Raw genomic sequence first — 13930 nt, forward strand, 5'->3', positions numbered from 1 at the left:
TGTTTTTCACTGTAAGAAAGGTGGGCGGGGGGGACTCCAAACATGTTAAAATGGGCCCCCACACATCTTCATCCACACCTGTCCCTCACTATGCTTGGAGCTATTGACCTGAGCTGCAGGTCATTACCAACTGGTAGAGCCTGCAACCTTAGCTCATCACCCGGAGCCGGAAGATCAGCCAATCAGGTTGCTTGAAACGTTTGCAGCATAGTACGGTAAAGGCGTGTGATCAGAGCAAGCTGGTCTTCTCTGTCTCTCTAGACTGCAGAGCCCAAAGTAAACATTTGCTCTCAACGGTCTCCTCCTCTCCGTTCCTCTTACGAATCTGTGTCTCTACCAGTGCTTTTGGGCTGCCTTTGGAAGTGCAAAGGGAGTCTTCGAAGAGCACCGGTTGCAATTTCCATGGCAGCCATCTATTGTATCGTTCCTTTTATTAGAAAAACTGCTTTTTCCATTAATCCTTGCAGCTGGCCTTTATCAGTCGGTAACAACCCACTAGACACTACAGTATTGCCTAATTAAGCAGATTAGGGGGCTTTGTGAAAGAATTGGGCGGTCGCAATGGAGAGATTCTGTTAAGTGAAATATGTTGGACCATGCTCTGCCCTGGTTAGAAGACCTCCTTTCCAATTTGATTTTCATTTTTCTTAAAATTGTTCATTATTTTTATGGTAAAGATGTCTTTTTCACACCCAGAGAGGAATTATGTAATTGTTCTGATGGTAAAGGTTTGGTTTTCAAACTATGTGCCAATAAACAAATGAAATCATAATAATAAGCAGATATCGAGAGCCTAACAGACGCCAAACAAAGGGGCATTCTGTAACCCTTATTGATGGTCATTTTTGGTGACACAGAACTGGGCAAAGCTAAGTGGCTTATATCCTTTAACTGACAAAAGTTCAGGGGATTTGGAATTCCCCTGGGGATAGTTAAAAAACGATCAAAACTATTCACTTGGTTTACTTTGTTTTCTCCTTTACTTTTTTCTCATTTGTTGCTCATATTCCACTGTGCCTCTGCCTTACATGTAGCAGCATTTTAACCATTTGTTTAACCATTCGTTTTTCCATATTTTACATTAAAACCTTGTTATGCCTAGCAAACTACATATCACCTGAAACAAATAGAATACAATTTTAGATTAAATGGATTTACCAAAACCATGTTATACATGTTGACATGAAGAAGAAAAGTCGGGTACTTACACTGTCCTCCAGCGACCCACTTTATGCCAATCCACCACAGGGTAAACATGGTGCAGTGATGATACACGTGAAGGAAGCTGATCTGGTTGAATTTTTTTCTCAGAATAAAAAACACTGTATCAAAGTATTCAACACCTTTCGAGACATAGTACCACCACAGGGCAGACGCTATCTGTGAACAACAAAACATGTCGCTATCAGTAAAATGTAAGCAATGCATAAGTTCATTGCAGCTGCAGAAAAAAATGACAGCACTTTTTGGAAGAAAATGTTCCTATGAAAGAAAATAAGGTTCCAAGTAAAGCGGGAGATTGAAAGCCTACGAGGTATGTGTCCCAGGGGTTAATGAACTTTGAAAGAGCATATCACTTATTGTGGATTTGCATATATAGAACAGGCTCATGCTTCGCCCTCCTCGCAGCCTGTGCTTGTTAAGTGCTTTGGTACCTACATGAAGCTATGAACAGTGCCCATTGTTTCCGCAAAGAAATCTAAATGCACAGGGTTGGGTGTCTTACTGAAAAACACCTATTTCAGGTTTATACTTCTGTTCAACTTGCTCATATATTCCCCACATTATAACAATCGTTCATTGAGAGCTCTGGTAACATATATATGCTTCTCGTGTAGCTGCGTGTTAGGCTGCAGACCCAAACATCAGGAGAGGCAGATGGCGCATTGAAAGGACAGTTTCCAGACCAAATTACACGTTTCATAAGTCGGCTTCAGTATGTTTGGGACATAAGGTTGTCGAGCCAGGCTACTGCTCGTGCAAATTAAACGTTTCTAGGAAATAAGTAAAGTGCTAAAGGGGAGCCAGACATATTAAAATAATTTAGGGAACTTCGATTTGCAATGGAATTCAAGTGTGATAACATTCTTATTTTTTTAAAGTGTAGAATGTAGTAAAGGTGAACATGGGCAGAAGAGAGGCCACGAGGGTTTCAAAGTATACAAGGAAAAAGAGACAAAAGGAAATAGTTACAAATAAAAACAATCGCCGCACCGAGGGACTGTGTCGGGTGCTCCCGACACGTGTGGGGGTCTGACTGGTGGCCCAGGGCAGGCCCCCAACAGCACCCAATTCCTTTTCTATGGGCAAGGAAAAATGTGCTGCCGATCCAGCCACCAGGCCCGGTGGCCAGCGAACATCGTGGCGGTTACAGGAAGGCACCCTCACCCCAAGACCACAGACTATGGAGAGACTTGTTCAAGGATCTTTCTATCAAATAATGGTCATTTCGCATCAACAGCAACTTCAACCAATGTTAGTAACAGGGAAACTGCCTTCCTGTGCTTTGATAAGAGGCAAGGGCTTCTAGACTGAAAAAGATTTTAGTTATTCTTTTAAATAGTTCCTATAATTCTTCAATTTATAGTCTGATTTTACTTTAATTTCCAAAGCGTAAACAAAACATTTTTTAAGTGGAAAAAGTATTTTTTAGTTTTTTTGCAGAAAGCGTGTTGGTATACCCGTGCATACATTTGATTGTCGTTACAGCATTCTAGCACTAGACATCTGAAAAACGTGCACACGGCCAGAAGGGCCCGACTTTGTATCCCAACAAACCCTTCCCAAAATATCACAACCAAAGTGGGAACTCTTACCCGGACTTCGTGCTCATTTTCTGAATAATCCACTGTCTGGCATATATAGCTGTAGCCTGCGGCTCTTGCTCCTAAAAATAGCTAGAAAAGTATATTCATGCATTAGAATACAAGTATTGCAAACAAAGCTGCTTTCAAATAGATGCAACCAATGAAGCCTCTGTGAAATGAATTTTAAATTTAAAAAAACCACATGTATAGCAGTGCATGTATTTAACGGTCTTGTCTTAAATTAATATTCACGATCTACCCGATGGCAGTGCCAATAGCCGAATTAACCAGTCATCGCCACAAGGCAGCAAAACTAACCCTAATCAAAAATTGCACACATCAGGCAGGCCCAATTCTGAACATGTGGGTGGATCATAGTTTGGGAAATTCCGGCTAATGAAAAATGTACAGCCCTCACTTGCAACCATGTTCAAAATATTTACACACTTGGTCCCCAGTTTTATCTTTGTACAGGGATAATCCACAACTGGTATTCATGCCCTCTCACTACACACTTTTCCCCCTTTTAGACCATTGTGTGTCCTTGCTAAGCATTCAGAGTAGTTACCACATTCACCAAATTACCTTCTTTGGAACGTTTTAAAGTATAGGTCTCGTAGCATCGATCACCCCACCACAAGGACTTTTTACACAAACTGAGATTATGGTACACATCGCACGATTTGTTTTTGTTATTGTGGTTGTATTCATTTGATTTAGAAGCCAGGATTTGATGTATAAAATTAAAATCTCTAACAAAAAAAAAATCTTTATATTGGCATGCGATAGATCAAAAAGAATAAAAAAGCTACTCACCTGCTACAGTGAAGATTATGCCGTCGTTGGAAAGGGTGCTGTGTTCACATTTGGCCAAAACATCACTGAGTAAATAAAGTACAACAAAAAACGGACCAAAGCCACATGGAAAGGACCCATATATGTCCTATTCCTATTCTTCCATGCGCCACACATTTTAGATTTTGGAGAATGTTTACATAGTTGCCGGAACCATGGTTACAGAAAAGAGAGAGGGAAGGGCGGTTTGGAACCGAGAATATCTGGTTGGCACAGCAACTGGAATTGCCACGGCATGGCAATGGCAACTAATTTTTCCAAACTCCTCCACCGTACTACCAAATGAGGAGCTTCCTAACAATATTTGCTCCAATCAGCAGCTTTAAAAGAAACAAGTCGGGTGTTTACCCCCGTGCAGTGATTTGTAAGGTTGCAATATTTGACTATTTTGGGTTATTTTGCGTGTGATTGGGGTATTTCTGGACTACTTTCTTTGGCTGATCTGTTTTTTGTCTTCCCAAGGCTGCCTCTCTACTGCCCACCCACCCCCCACCCTCACCTCCACTCTCTGCCCCCAGCCCCACTCTCTCTACCCCCATCCACCTCCCTCTCACCATCTCTAACCCAACCACATTACATGTGCAGGTTGGGTTCTGGCTGGGCCATTTTTTGCTACTTTCGACGAGACCTCCAGAGGCTGCTTTTCCCATGTTTTCTGCCCACAACCAACTACCACCAACCAACCCCACTATCTACCCTCACCCTACCCCCTCTCCATCCTCATCCTACACCCACACACTCTGCCTCCACCCACCTACCACTCTTTACATACCCATCCACTCTACATACCCACCCTACCCTGGCTCTCTGTACCCCCACCCATCCCTACTCTATGCCACAGCCACCTCCTCACCCCACTCTCTACCCCCACCCATCCCACTCTAACCACACCCACCCTCCTTGCCCCCACTCTTTTTGGCTTCATCCGCCCAACCCACTCGCTCTCTACGCCATCCACAGGCTCTGCGTCCACTCTATACCGCATCCACCCTCCCTACCCCCACTCTATACCCCATCCACCCGCCCATCCTCACTCCCTCCCTCCCTCCCTCTACCACCCCACTTGTGCTAAGCCCATCCACCAGCCGTACCCGCTCTCTCTCCCTCTAGCCCCACCAACCCTACCCACAACACCCCTCACGGCCCTCCCTCATCCTTCCTCTCTCACTCTTGCTTCATTTCTTACCCTTTCACTCACACCCTTTCTTGCTCATATTTGTTCCTGCTCATTATCGAAGGCACCCTTTATCAATGGCTTCCTCCCTTGCTCTATTCCCCTTCTCATTCCTTGCACACCTTTTTGCATCCTCCTCCAAAACTCGGCACTCTCCTCCTTGCACCCTGGTGCCTATAAATCTTTCGACTACATGGAGGTATAAAATGATAGAAATTCTGATTTAATGTCTTGTGGGGAGTTAGCTAGTGTTCCATAGGGCCTCTCTATTGCCGGTATGTTGGGGGCTCCAAATTCTCGGCGCATCAACCTGGCCAGCATGCGGCCTGGCTGCTCTCCCTTACCATACTTCCTTAACGACTGGGGGATGGCCAGAAATTTGACTTCTTTTTCTGCTAGGCTGCGGAACTTGTCTAGTTCCGACCCTAGTGATGCTAGTGTGTCATGGGAGTGATCCTGGGACTATTGAGTCTCAAGGTTAGCTAGGGTCGATTCGCTACCAGCGATATCCTCTCGGATTCCTTTCAGGATGCCGCTCCCTTTGAAAATGACGATATCCCTCGTGTATGCTTTAAAGGATTCCCAGAGGGTGGCTTGTGTTGCCACAGAGTTCGTGTTGATCTCAAATAATTCTTTGATGGAAGATTCGAGTTCGGAGGCGAAGACCTGATCAAGGAGGGCATGTGGCCTCATCCTCGAGTGTCTTGTTTTATCATAGTCTAGGCCCCAGTTCAATGAGTTGATAAATGGTGAATGGTCCGATAATGTTCTGGGGAGAATCACCAGATGGGACAGGCACCTGACCAATATGTCTGATATGAGCCATCTGTCTATCCTAGAATGTGAGTCGTGAACTAAGGAATAGTCAGAGTCACGGTACATAAACTGCCAGGCGTCAACCACCACTAGTCGAGGGAGAGTTGTAAGAATAGTGTAGGCTGCCCTGGAGAGTTGGCGAGGTCTAGAGCCCAATCTGTATAGGTTGACGTCCAGTATCGTATTAAAAACGCCACCCCATATGATTGGGACCAGGGGGTAACTCTCCAGGACAGAGGCCAGGTGCAGGTAAAAGTCAGGGTCATCAATATTTGGGCCATATATATTCAAGATGGCTACCTCTTGGTTTTGCAGTTTGCTGATGATTAGTACATATCTCCCAAGCGGGTCTATTTGTAAATGGCAACATAGGAACTTAAGATTCCTGTGTATTAGAGTAAGTGCACCTCGACTATGGGTGGAGTAATTAGTGTAATACCTCTGGGGTCCCCACTGTTTATAGCAAATCTTTCGCATTGTTCAGAGCGGGCATGGGTCTCTTGTAAACATAAGATTTTAACACTGTGGCATTCAGCATAAAATTGTATCTGCTGCATCTTTTTGTGGTTCCCCAGACCCCCAACATTCCAGCTCATGAAGGTTAAGCTACTATCCACCAGTCTATGGGTTAGCAGTAGCCAATGCCAAATCGGCTTGGGCGAGTGCGTCACCCTATATGTGCCTGTGATGTACTACTACTGTGGTATGTGTGGCACCTCTGGTGGTTGTCAAGACTAACATCACATCCCATCCCACCCCCACTCACATCCCTCCCCCAAACAGAGGAATGGTACCCCAACAAAGCCATAACAAAAGCAAACTTCTCGGCATCAGCGCCTGGGGGCCTGTTAGCTGGCCTGGCGATGGCGCATCGAACTGGGGAGAGCACGAGGAGATTTTCAATACAGTAGGATTAACCAGTGTGCTTAGTATAGGCCGCATTTGCGGAGGATCAGTGGTTCAAAGAAAAGGGGAGCAACAACAAACTGTTAATGCATTCCCGTGGGGCATAATGATAACCCAGTGTAACTGTAAACACAATCAGGTCCCCGGCCTCTACAACTGGGGGCCTGTGAATCAGTCTGGAATTACAATTTCAGACTGGGGAGATATTAGGATATCGGATTTTTCTAAACACAATGAGTCTGTGTGGCAAACGAGGTCCACCTGGTAGAGGATCAATAGAACAAGAAGGAACAAAACTAACAACTAATGTACTCTTGCAAGGTATAACCGCCACACATAGCACGGCAGTATACGGGCCTATTGTTGGTATAGGCTCAATCGTTAACAACAAATCAACGTAGAGCCCACCGCAGTAATTGGGGGCGGGGGGGAGGGAGGGTCGGAAATCACCCAGGGAAATGTTCAATTAATTTTGAAGCCTCTTCCGGAATTGTGAAGAAGAATGTTTGGTTAGAATATTCGATCCTTAACTTTGTGGGGAATAGCATAGAGTATTTAACCCCCAAGTCTGAGTCTCTTTTTCACAGCCATAAAGGTTTTGCGTTCCTGCTGCACAGCAACAGAGAAATCCGGGTAAAGATGGATCCTCGCCGACCCAAAAAGCAACTCTCCCTTAATCCTGGCTGCCCGTAGGAGGGCATCACGGTCCCGGAAATTTAAGATTTTAGCTATAATGGGATGTGGAGGTGCACCCGGTCTGGGTTTTGAGGTTTTGAGGTTAGGGAGCTGTGGGCCCTTTCAACTGAGAACTGTGGGGAGAGTTTCGGTGTATCCAGGAGTGTTAGAAGAATGCGTTCCACGTAGTCCTCCATGGGTTCCTTGATATTGTCCTCAGGTATTCCGACAATGCGTAGGTTATTCCGTCTCGAGCGAGATTCGAGGTCGTCATTTTTCTTTTCAACTGCCGATAGCCGACTGGGGAGAGTGGAAACCGCAGCGCGGAAGGAGCCCAGGTCATACTCAGCGGCCCCCACCCTTGTTTCAATTTCGGCCCCCCGGCCTTCTGTCTTTTCGATATGAGTTTTTATAGAGGCGATGATGCCATTCATATCATCAAGTTTAGTATGCTATGTAGTGAACCCCTCACGAATATACTCCAGCATCTTCTGTGAATCATCTGGGGCTGAAGGGGCCGAGGTGGTGGGTGCCTCCTCAGGGGTCTCGGCCTCCGGTCTGGGTGGTGTTTTAGTGAACATATTCAGCGAACTTTGCTTTTTCCCTGCACCAGCTCCTTTGGTCATGGTGAAGACAAGGGAAGGGTTCCAGGAACCAGGGCGAGTGTGAGTGATCAGAGGTATTGGAGTTCCCTGGTAGCGATTGTTGGAATAGGGGTATCAGGGCAGGTGGTTGTGCAGTCTTTCTGCTTGCTGAGTCTAAATAGATGCCCCTGGTTAAGCTATGCTCTCAGGCTTCTTTTAAAGCATGTAGGTGTGTACCGCAGTAGTAGCCTCTCAGTTCTGACCCACTACGGGATCAGCGCAGGCGGAGGCGTCACTAGTGGTGTCAACCTGCGTCCGCATCAGCAGCGGCGGGTAATCCCCTAGGAGAAGTCTGGTGAGAGTCCGTTTGCTGGCCGTGTAGGCTCCCGGGGCCAGCAGTGTGCAGGATAGGTTCTGGTGATCAGGGCTGGCCCATGTCAACGGCCAGGGCTACGTGGAATGCCCAGAGAGTCTCAGAGCTGTTTAAGGTTTATAAAGCTGACCCAGCAAAGTCCAAACCCCAGCTCAGTTTGACCACAGGCAAATCCCTGTCTCCTATGCTTATAGCTATATTAATTTCTGCTGGGTTGGTAGCAGCGGGGGCATTCAGGGAGAACCAAGTTCAAGGTAATTCGCCAATAGCGGCATCCAGGTGGCCAGTAACTTGTTGCCGTGGTGTTGGAGGTGCACAGAGGAGATGCACATAGGCCAGTTCCTCGGCATAGGCTCAGGGCGCCACCACAAAGCCCCGAACTCCTGGAAAGGAATGGGCTGCACGTGATGGAGGCCTCGCATGGCGCCAATCGGAGGGCTGCAGCAGGTATTGATTTAACTCAGGGGGGTGGGGGGACTCCCCAGAGTTCAGGTAAATTGCAGTACCTGGGCCCCGGGGTCGCCCCCCGCAGCGCGCCCAGGCCAGAGGTGTCTCCCGGCAGTGCATGCTCAATATTCAGTGGCTGCCAACAGTCTCCCCCTGTGACTGGGGGGAGGGGGAATCAAGGCAAGCCCACGGCCGCTGGAGCCGGCACCGCAGGAGTGGCCCGCTCTTACCCCCCGGAGCTCCCTACCTTGTCGTGTGCTGTTCTGAGTGTGCATCAAGGAGGAGGGCGGCAGGCGAGCAGCACACTGGTGCGGGGCCACCGGCGACAGCGCCGTCCACACGTGATGTCCGGTTCACAGAGCGGGGTCACTAGGCGCGTCAGGATCCAGCCCCAGGTTGGTGGGGCAGCCCGCCGCGGTCTTCGGGCCAAGGTGTCCAGGAGGCTTGGGTACACTGATGGGGCACAGCACAGGCGAACGCCGAGTGATCCCGGCCGCTTGGCACGTTCTTCAGGCCTGGATGCCCCTCCCCCACAAAGGCCGGCAGCGCCGCAGTGTTTGGCAATCAGGAGAGCCGTGGTCGCCGGAGCCGCGGCAAGCCAGGTGTTTGCAGCCCTGGTTCTTGTGGTGGCTGTAGCTAAGCTCCCGGGGGGCATCCGTTCTGAGAGTCGGCGGAGATGTGGTGTGCAGGTTCCCACAGAGGCCACAGCAGTGAGGTATGGATTTGCTGCATCTGTGAGGATATATTAAAGAATATGTGCTCTCCCAGTCCGGAGATCGGCACTCAGGCAGCCATCTTGCTTCAGTGCAACAGCGCCCCCCCCCCTCTTTAAAGTTCTAGTTCCAGATGACCAAAGTATATTTTAATTGGCACAAAGTCATGCATGGAATTGACATCCGGAATTGGGTGGAGCAGTGGCTTAGCACTACCTGAAAAATAGTTAAGTGGAAACATTTCAGAGGAGATTACGACCGGGGGAATATCAGATGGCTTGCACCACCAAATGGGCAAACAAACTACGAACACCACCACAGTCAACAGCTCTGCTTTGGAGCTTTTGTTTACATAGCTCTTCTTGGTAAAGCATGTGGGGTAGCCACATTATTTGCTCAGCAGATTACCTTTAAGTTAAATAGGGTTGGCATGTACACCAGCACTGCTCCTCTATGCAGATCTTTAAAAAAAAGAACACTCTTGACTGTGCAAGCAGAAATGTGGACTGAGTTCCTAAAAAGTTGAAAACATTGGCAGCACACCTTAAACATATCTGCTTACAAAGGAGTCTAACTGCATCCCTTGTACGAAGGAAAACACTGTCTTCATGTGCCAATTAGAACCAGGCAAGTCCTCATCCAGCAAGCAGGTAAGCTTACACAAAGGGCTATCTGACTGCTTCTCTCATTTTTCAAAGCAAATCTTGAAGCAAATATCCTTTTAACATAGCCATGAAGCCAACACCAAAACAATATGTATCTTTAGATAGCGCAACAACTTAGTCAAACATATGCATAAAATTGCAAGACACAAGCATTTGATCAAACGCAAGCAGGCTGTTTCCAAACTCAATTTAGCAAAATTGCACGTCTCAGCAAGTAGTAGAAGGGGTTTGCATTTGTCTCCATTAAAAGGTTGGCATTTGGTCACACTCTCTGCTTCTGGTCTTACTCTCACCTCCTTTTGATGTGCTTTGATATATCTTCATATAAATTTAATATCAAAAGGATATCAAACAATGTTTGATATCGATTTTATATCAAATGTAAATTGGCTATTAAGTGTTTTCTAATTTATATCAGTTTTGATATAAAGTGAACATAACATTTTATATAAAATCTATATACAGCTGCGAGCAGCTGAAAGCGGCGCTCGCCGATGTTGATCGAGCGCTGAGAGCGAAGTGAGCTCTGAAGACAGGGACTGAATCTAGGGTTTCACAGAGTGAAGCAGTGATGACGTCAGAGGGGTTCCGCCTTGTGGTGCTAGGAAGCAGATATACATTTTATATCAAATTGATAAGCCCTGCAAAGTTTTTGATAGCAATTTTATTGAACCCCAATAATTTTTATATAAACTTTATAGGAAGCAGAAAACAATACAACAATTTGGATATCTTTTCAATCTAAAAATGTACATCAAAATATTTTAAAAAAGTAGTGATATATACATTTATATACAAATCAATATTAAAAATCATTTTTGATATGGAATGTTATATACAAAATAAAATGAATCATTTTCAGATATAGAAATGTATATACAAATAACATTTTTTCAATATAAAATATTCATTTACATTTTTATATAAACTTCCCAAAAAGGTTTGATATAAAAATTATTGGATATCAATTTTGATATAAAAATTGACACCAACTGGCTTTGATACAGAGTGTAAATAATGAAAAGCAGTTTACTTCATAAGTAAAGTGTGCTTTGCAGAGCCTGTCCAAAAGTCAAACTATTGTTTCTAACTGGTGTACAGCATCTAATGCGTGCCATACAGGTGTCCGTCTATGACACACCAAACAGCTGTGAATCTACACTGCAGGGGTTTTATATTACGACAAGGCCTGGAGAATCCTAGGAATGTGGTGACTCACAGAGGTATTCTAGCTGCATCACCAGAAAGTACAGATGGGGTTTATATCTATAATCGCCAGAATACAGGGTGTTTGTGCTAGCTGTATAAACAAACTGTCCATGTAAATACACATGAACAATGTTCAGTTGTCGGGCAATTATGAGGATCATGTAGCATTAGTGAACAAAATGTATCTCATCATTCAGGCATGGATGGCCACACACAGCCTCTGACTGAATGACGACAAAACGGAATTGTTTATTGTAGGCTCTACAGCCAACCTAAAAAAACTGAACTCAGACTACAACTCCTTCAACATTGATAGAAGCAAAATACCAGTGGCCAAAGATGTAAAAACACTAGGTTTCTATCTCAATGCCACCGTAAATCTACATAAGCAGGTGAACGCCACGGCATCTGCCACAGCATATACCGGGAAACTAATCAGGGCATGCAAACCCCTACTCTCTAAGGATAGCAGTATTAGACTCGCCAGAGCTTAAATACTGTCCAAGCTGAATTATTGCAATGGCCTCTACCTGGGAGCCAGTGAATATGTGCTCAAACTACAAACATTGCAAAACAAAGCTCTCAGATCAGCTCTGATCATCTCAAGGAGAACTCACATATCTGAAACAAGTAGACAATATAAATGGCTGTCAATCAAGAACAAGATTCAACTCAAAACTATGTCCCTCAAGTACAAAGCACTTAATCATGCGCCCTTCCCCCTGTACCTAACAGAAAAGTTTAAATTAAATCCTGGTACCCAAGCCAGCAGGTCATCTAATACACTCGGCCTAACAGTCCCAAGATAGAAACTACAAAAATATCTGGTGGGATCAGCTTCCCAGTCATGGCTGCCCAGCTGTGGAACTCACTCCCTCTACCCTTAAAAAAATCCAACTCATTTACAAACTGAAGCAACTCCATCAAATGGCTAACCGAGCAGTATTACATGAATACCCTCCTTGACCACTCACCTACTACCATACCACCAATCTGCACAAACCTATGACTACAAAATGTGAGTAACTCAGTATCCTTACTATTGCTTAGGCTGTATGATATAATTATGTAATCATTATTTTCTTTGCCTCTGTAAATTCTGTATGTCTGTAGCCTCGAATGCACCCAGATACCTCCGGGTTAAGGCGCGCTATAGAATTAAGTAAAACAAAACAAAAAAAAACAATTGGTCATTAGCAAGGCTATATTTAGCTTATGAACGAAGGCCAGCACAGGAAGCAGCTGCAGGCTGAGCATATTTTGCAGAGTATGCAGGAAATACCATGCTCTGCTTCTGTTGATAAGAAAAATTGCTGCTGTCCCCCAGGAAACAGCCTGGAGACACGAATCGGCTCAAAGTAGATTGGTTAGAAAAACCATACATGAGTTCATGAAATCTGTGTGTGTTAGTAATGAAATAACATTGCACTTTCGCCCTTTAAAGGGGGTTCTCTGACTCCAGGATGGAGTACTGTTAACCACAGAGTCAGAGCCCTGGATTTGTGCACCCCTGCAGACACCGGCTAATTGACTTGGGACACTTGATTGCAACTCCGTGGGGTACTGTTCTTCTCGGCTGGATCTGATCGTGGGCCTTTGGACCCCTGCAAAGCCTGCCGATTTGAATCTGGGCCTGCTATTTATTCAGAGTTTTATTTCAACAGCAAAAAGGTGAGTTTGGGGGGTATTTCAATACTTTAATGTATTGTTTTTGTGGTTTGTTCAATTTATGCGGTTGTAGTCAAGTTTGATAAGGCTTTTTTTCCACTGTATTTATCAATTGGCAGGTCCTTTTTGAGTCATGCCACGAGGCTTGCCCTTTTTGGAGACAGGCTATGCATTTGAAACTAAACCACTCTGTGCTTTTATTGAAGTGCGTGAAAATTTAAAGTTTGCTTAGAATGCTCTGTGGTTTTGCATGTCGGCTAAGATAGCGCATAGATAATGGAAGCACCGGATTCTATTTCTAGAACTGTTTTTGAGGTTTTGACCACGCCTTGGAAGAAGTTGAAAATGTGTTCAGAGGGTTTTTGAAGTCTTTAGTGTTTATGGTGCCGCTACACATGCAAAGAGACGTTTGCACAATCATCCAGACACTTCAATATAAAAGCTTGGAACCCACAGCCCTTATTGCTGTTCCAAACATTAAAATAAACCTCGAATGCACTTTTAGGGTACTGTCGTTTTGTCATGTGACATATTTGCACGCGCACAATGCCATGTCTCAGCTTCACAGCGCTGATAAAGTTGATTAAATATTTCAAATGTGTGCAATGTGAAGTTAGTATTTGGGTATTTGCAGTGTGTAAATATTCAGCACAGTGGCAACAGTAGGCACCAAAGATCACACATGCCACGCAAACGCTATAGCCGAGATTTATTTTGTACAAACTGTCGGCATTACAGATTTTTAAGGGTTGCAAATATCTTACTTGACATATGTTTGGGGACGCGTTATGTATTGATCGACTGTGCTAGTGCATGTTTCAGATTGTGCCAGATTCATTTTGTACTTCCAAGTAGGCATTACTTTTTATTTTATTCTGCATGCAGAGTAGCACAAACAAAATGTGTCTAATATCTTTCTGTAATGGAAGCGCAGAGTGTTACCCTGCATCTTTACATGTGAAAACTGCAATGTGTACTTTAAAAAACACAATTGTGAGGTAGAAGTGTGCTAGGACTTTTAAAATACGGTTCTACGTT

The 13930-nt window shown here is 45.0% G+C and overlaps 1 protein-coding gene across 1 annotated transcript in view; it reads right to left on the reverse strand.

Moving 5' to 3' along the window:
• The window catches only part of ELOVL4 (ELOVL fatty acid elongase 4), a 253873-nt gene that overhangs the window by 71006 nt on the left and 168937 nt on the right, over nt 1-13930 (reverse strand). The window contains exons 3-4 of the mRNA XM_069606299.1: nt 2817-2897; nt 1209-1380 (exon numbers count right to left, since the gene is read on the reverse strand). Coding sequence (XP_069462400.1) covers nt 1209-1380; nt 2817-2897 — 253 coding nt within the window. The remainder of the gene's footprint in view (nt 1-1208; nt 1381-2816; nt 2898-13930) is intronic.

Source organism: Ambystoma mexicanum, chromosome 4p, assembly GCF_040938575.1.
Source record: "Ambystoma mexicanum isolate Mex_15411 chromosome 4p, UKY_AmexF1_1, whole genome shotgun sequence".
Classification (NCBI taxonomy): Eukaryota; Metazoa; Chordata; class Amphibia; order Caudata; family Ambystomatidae; genus Ambystoma; species Ambystoma mexicanum.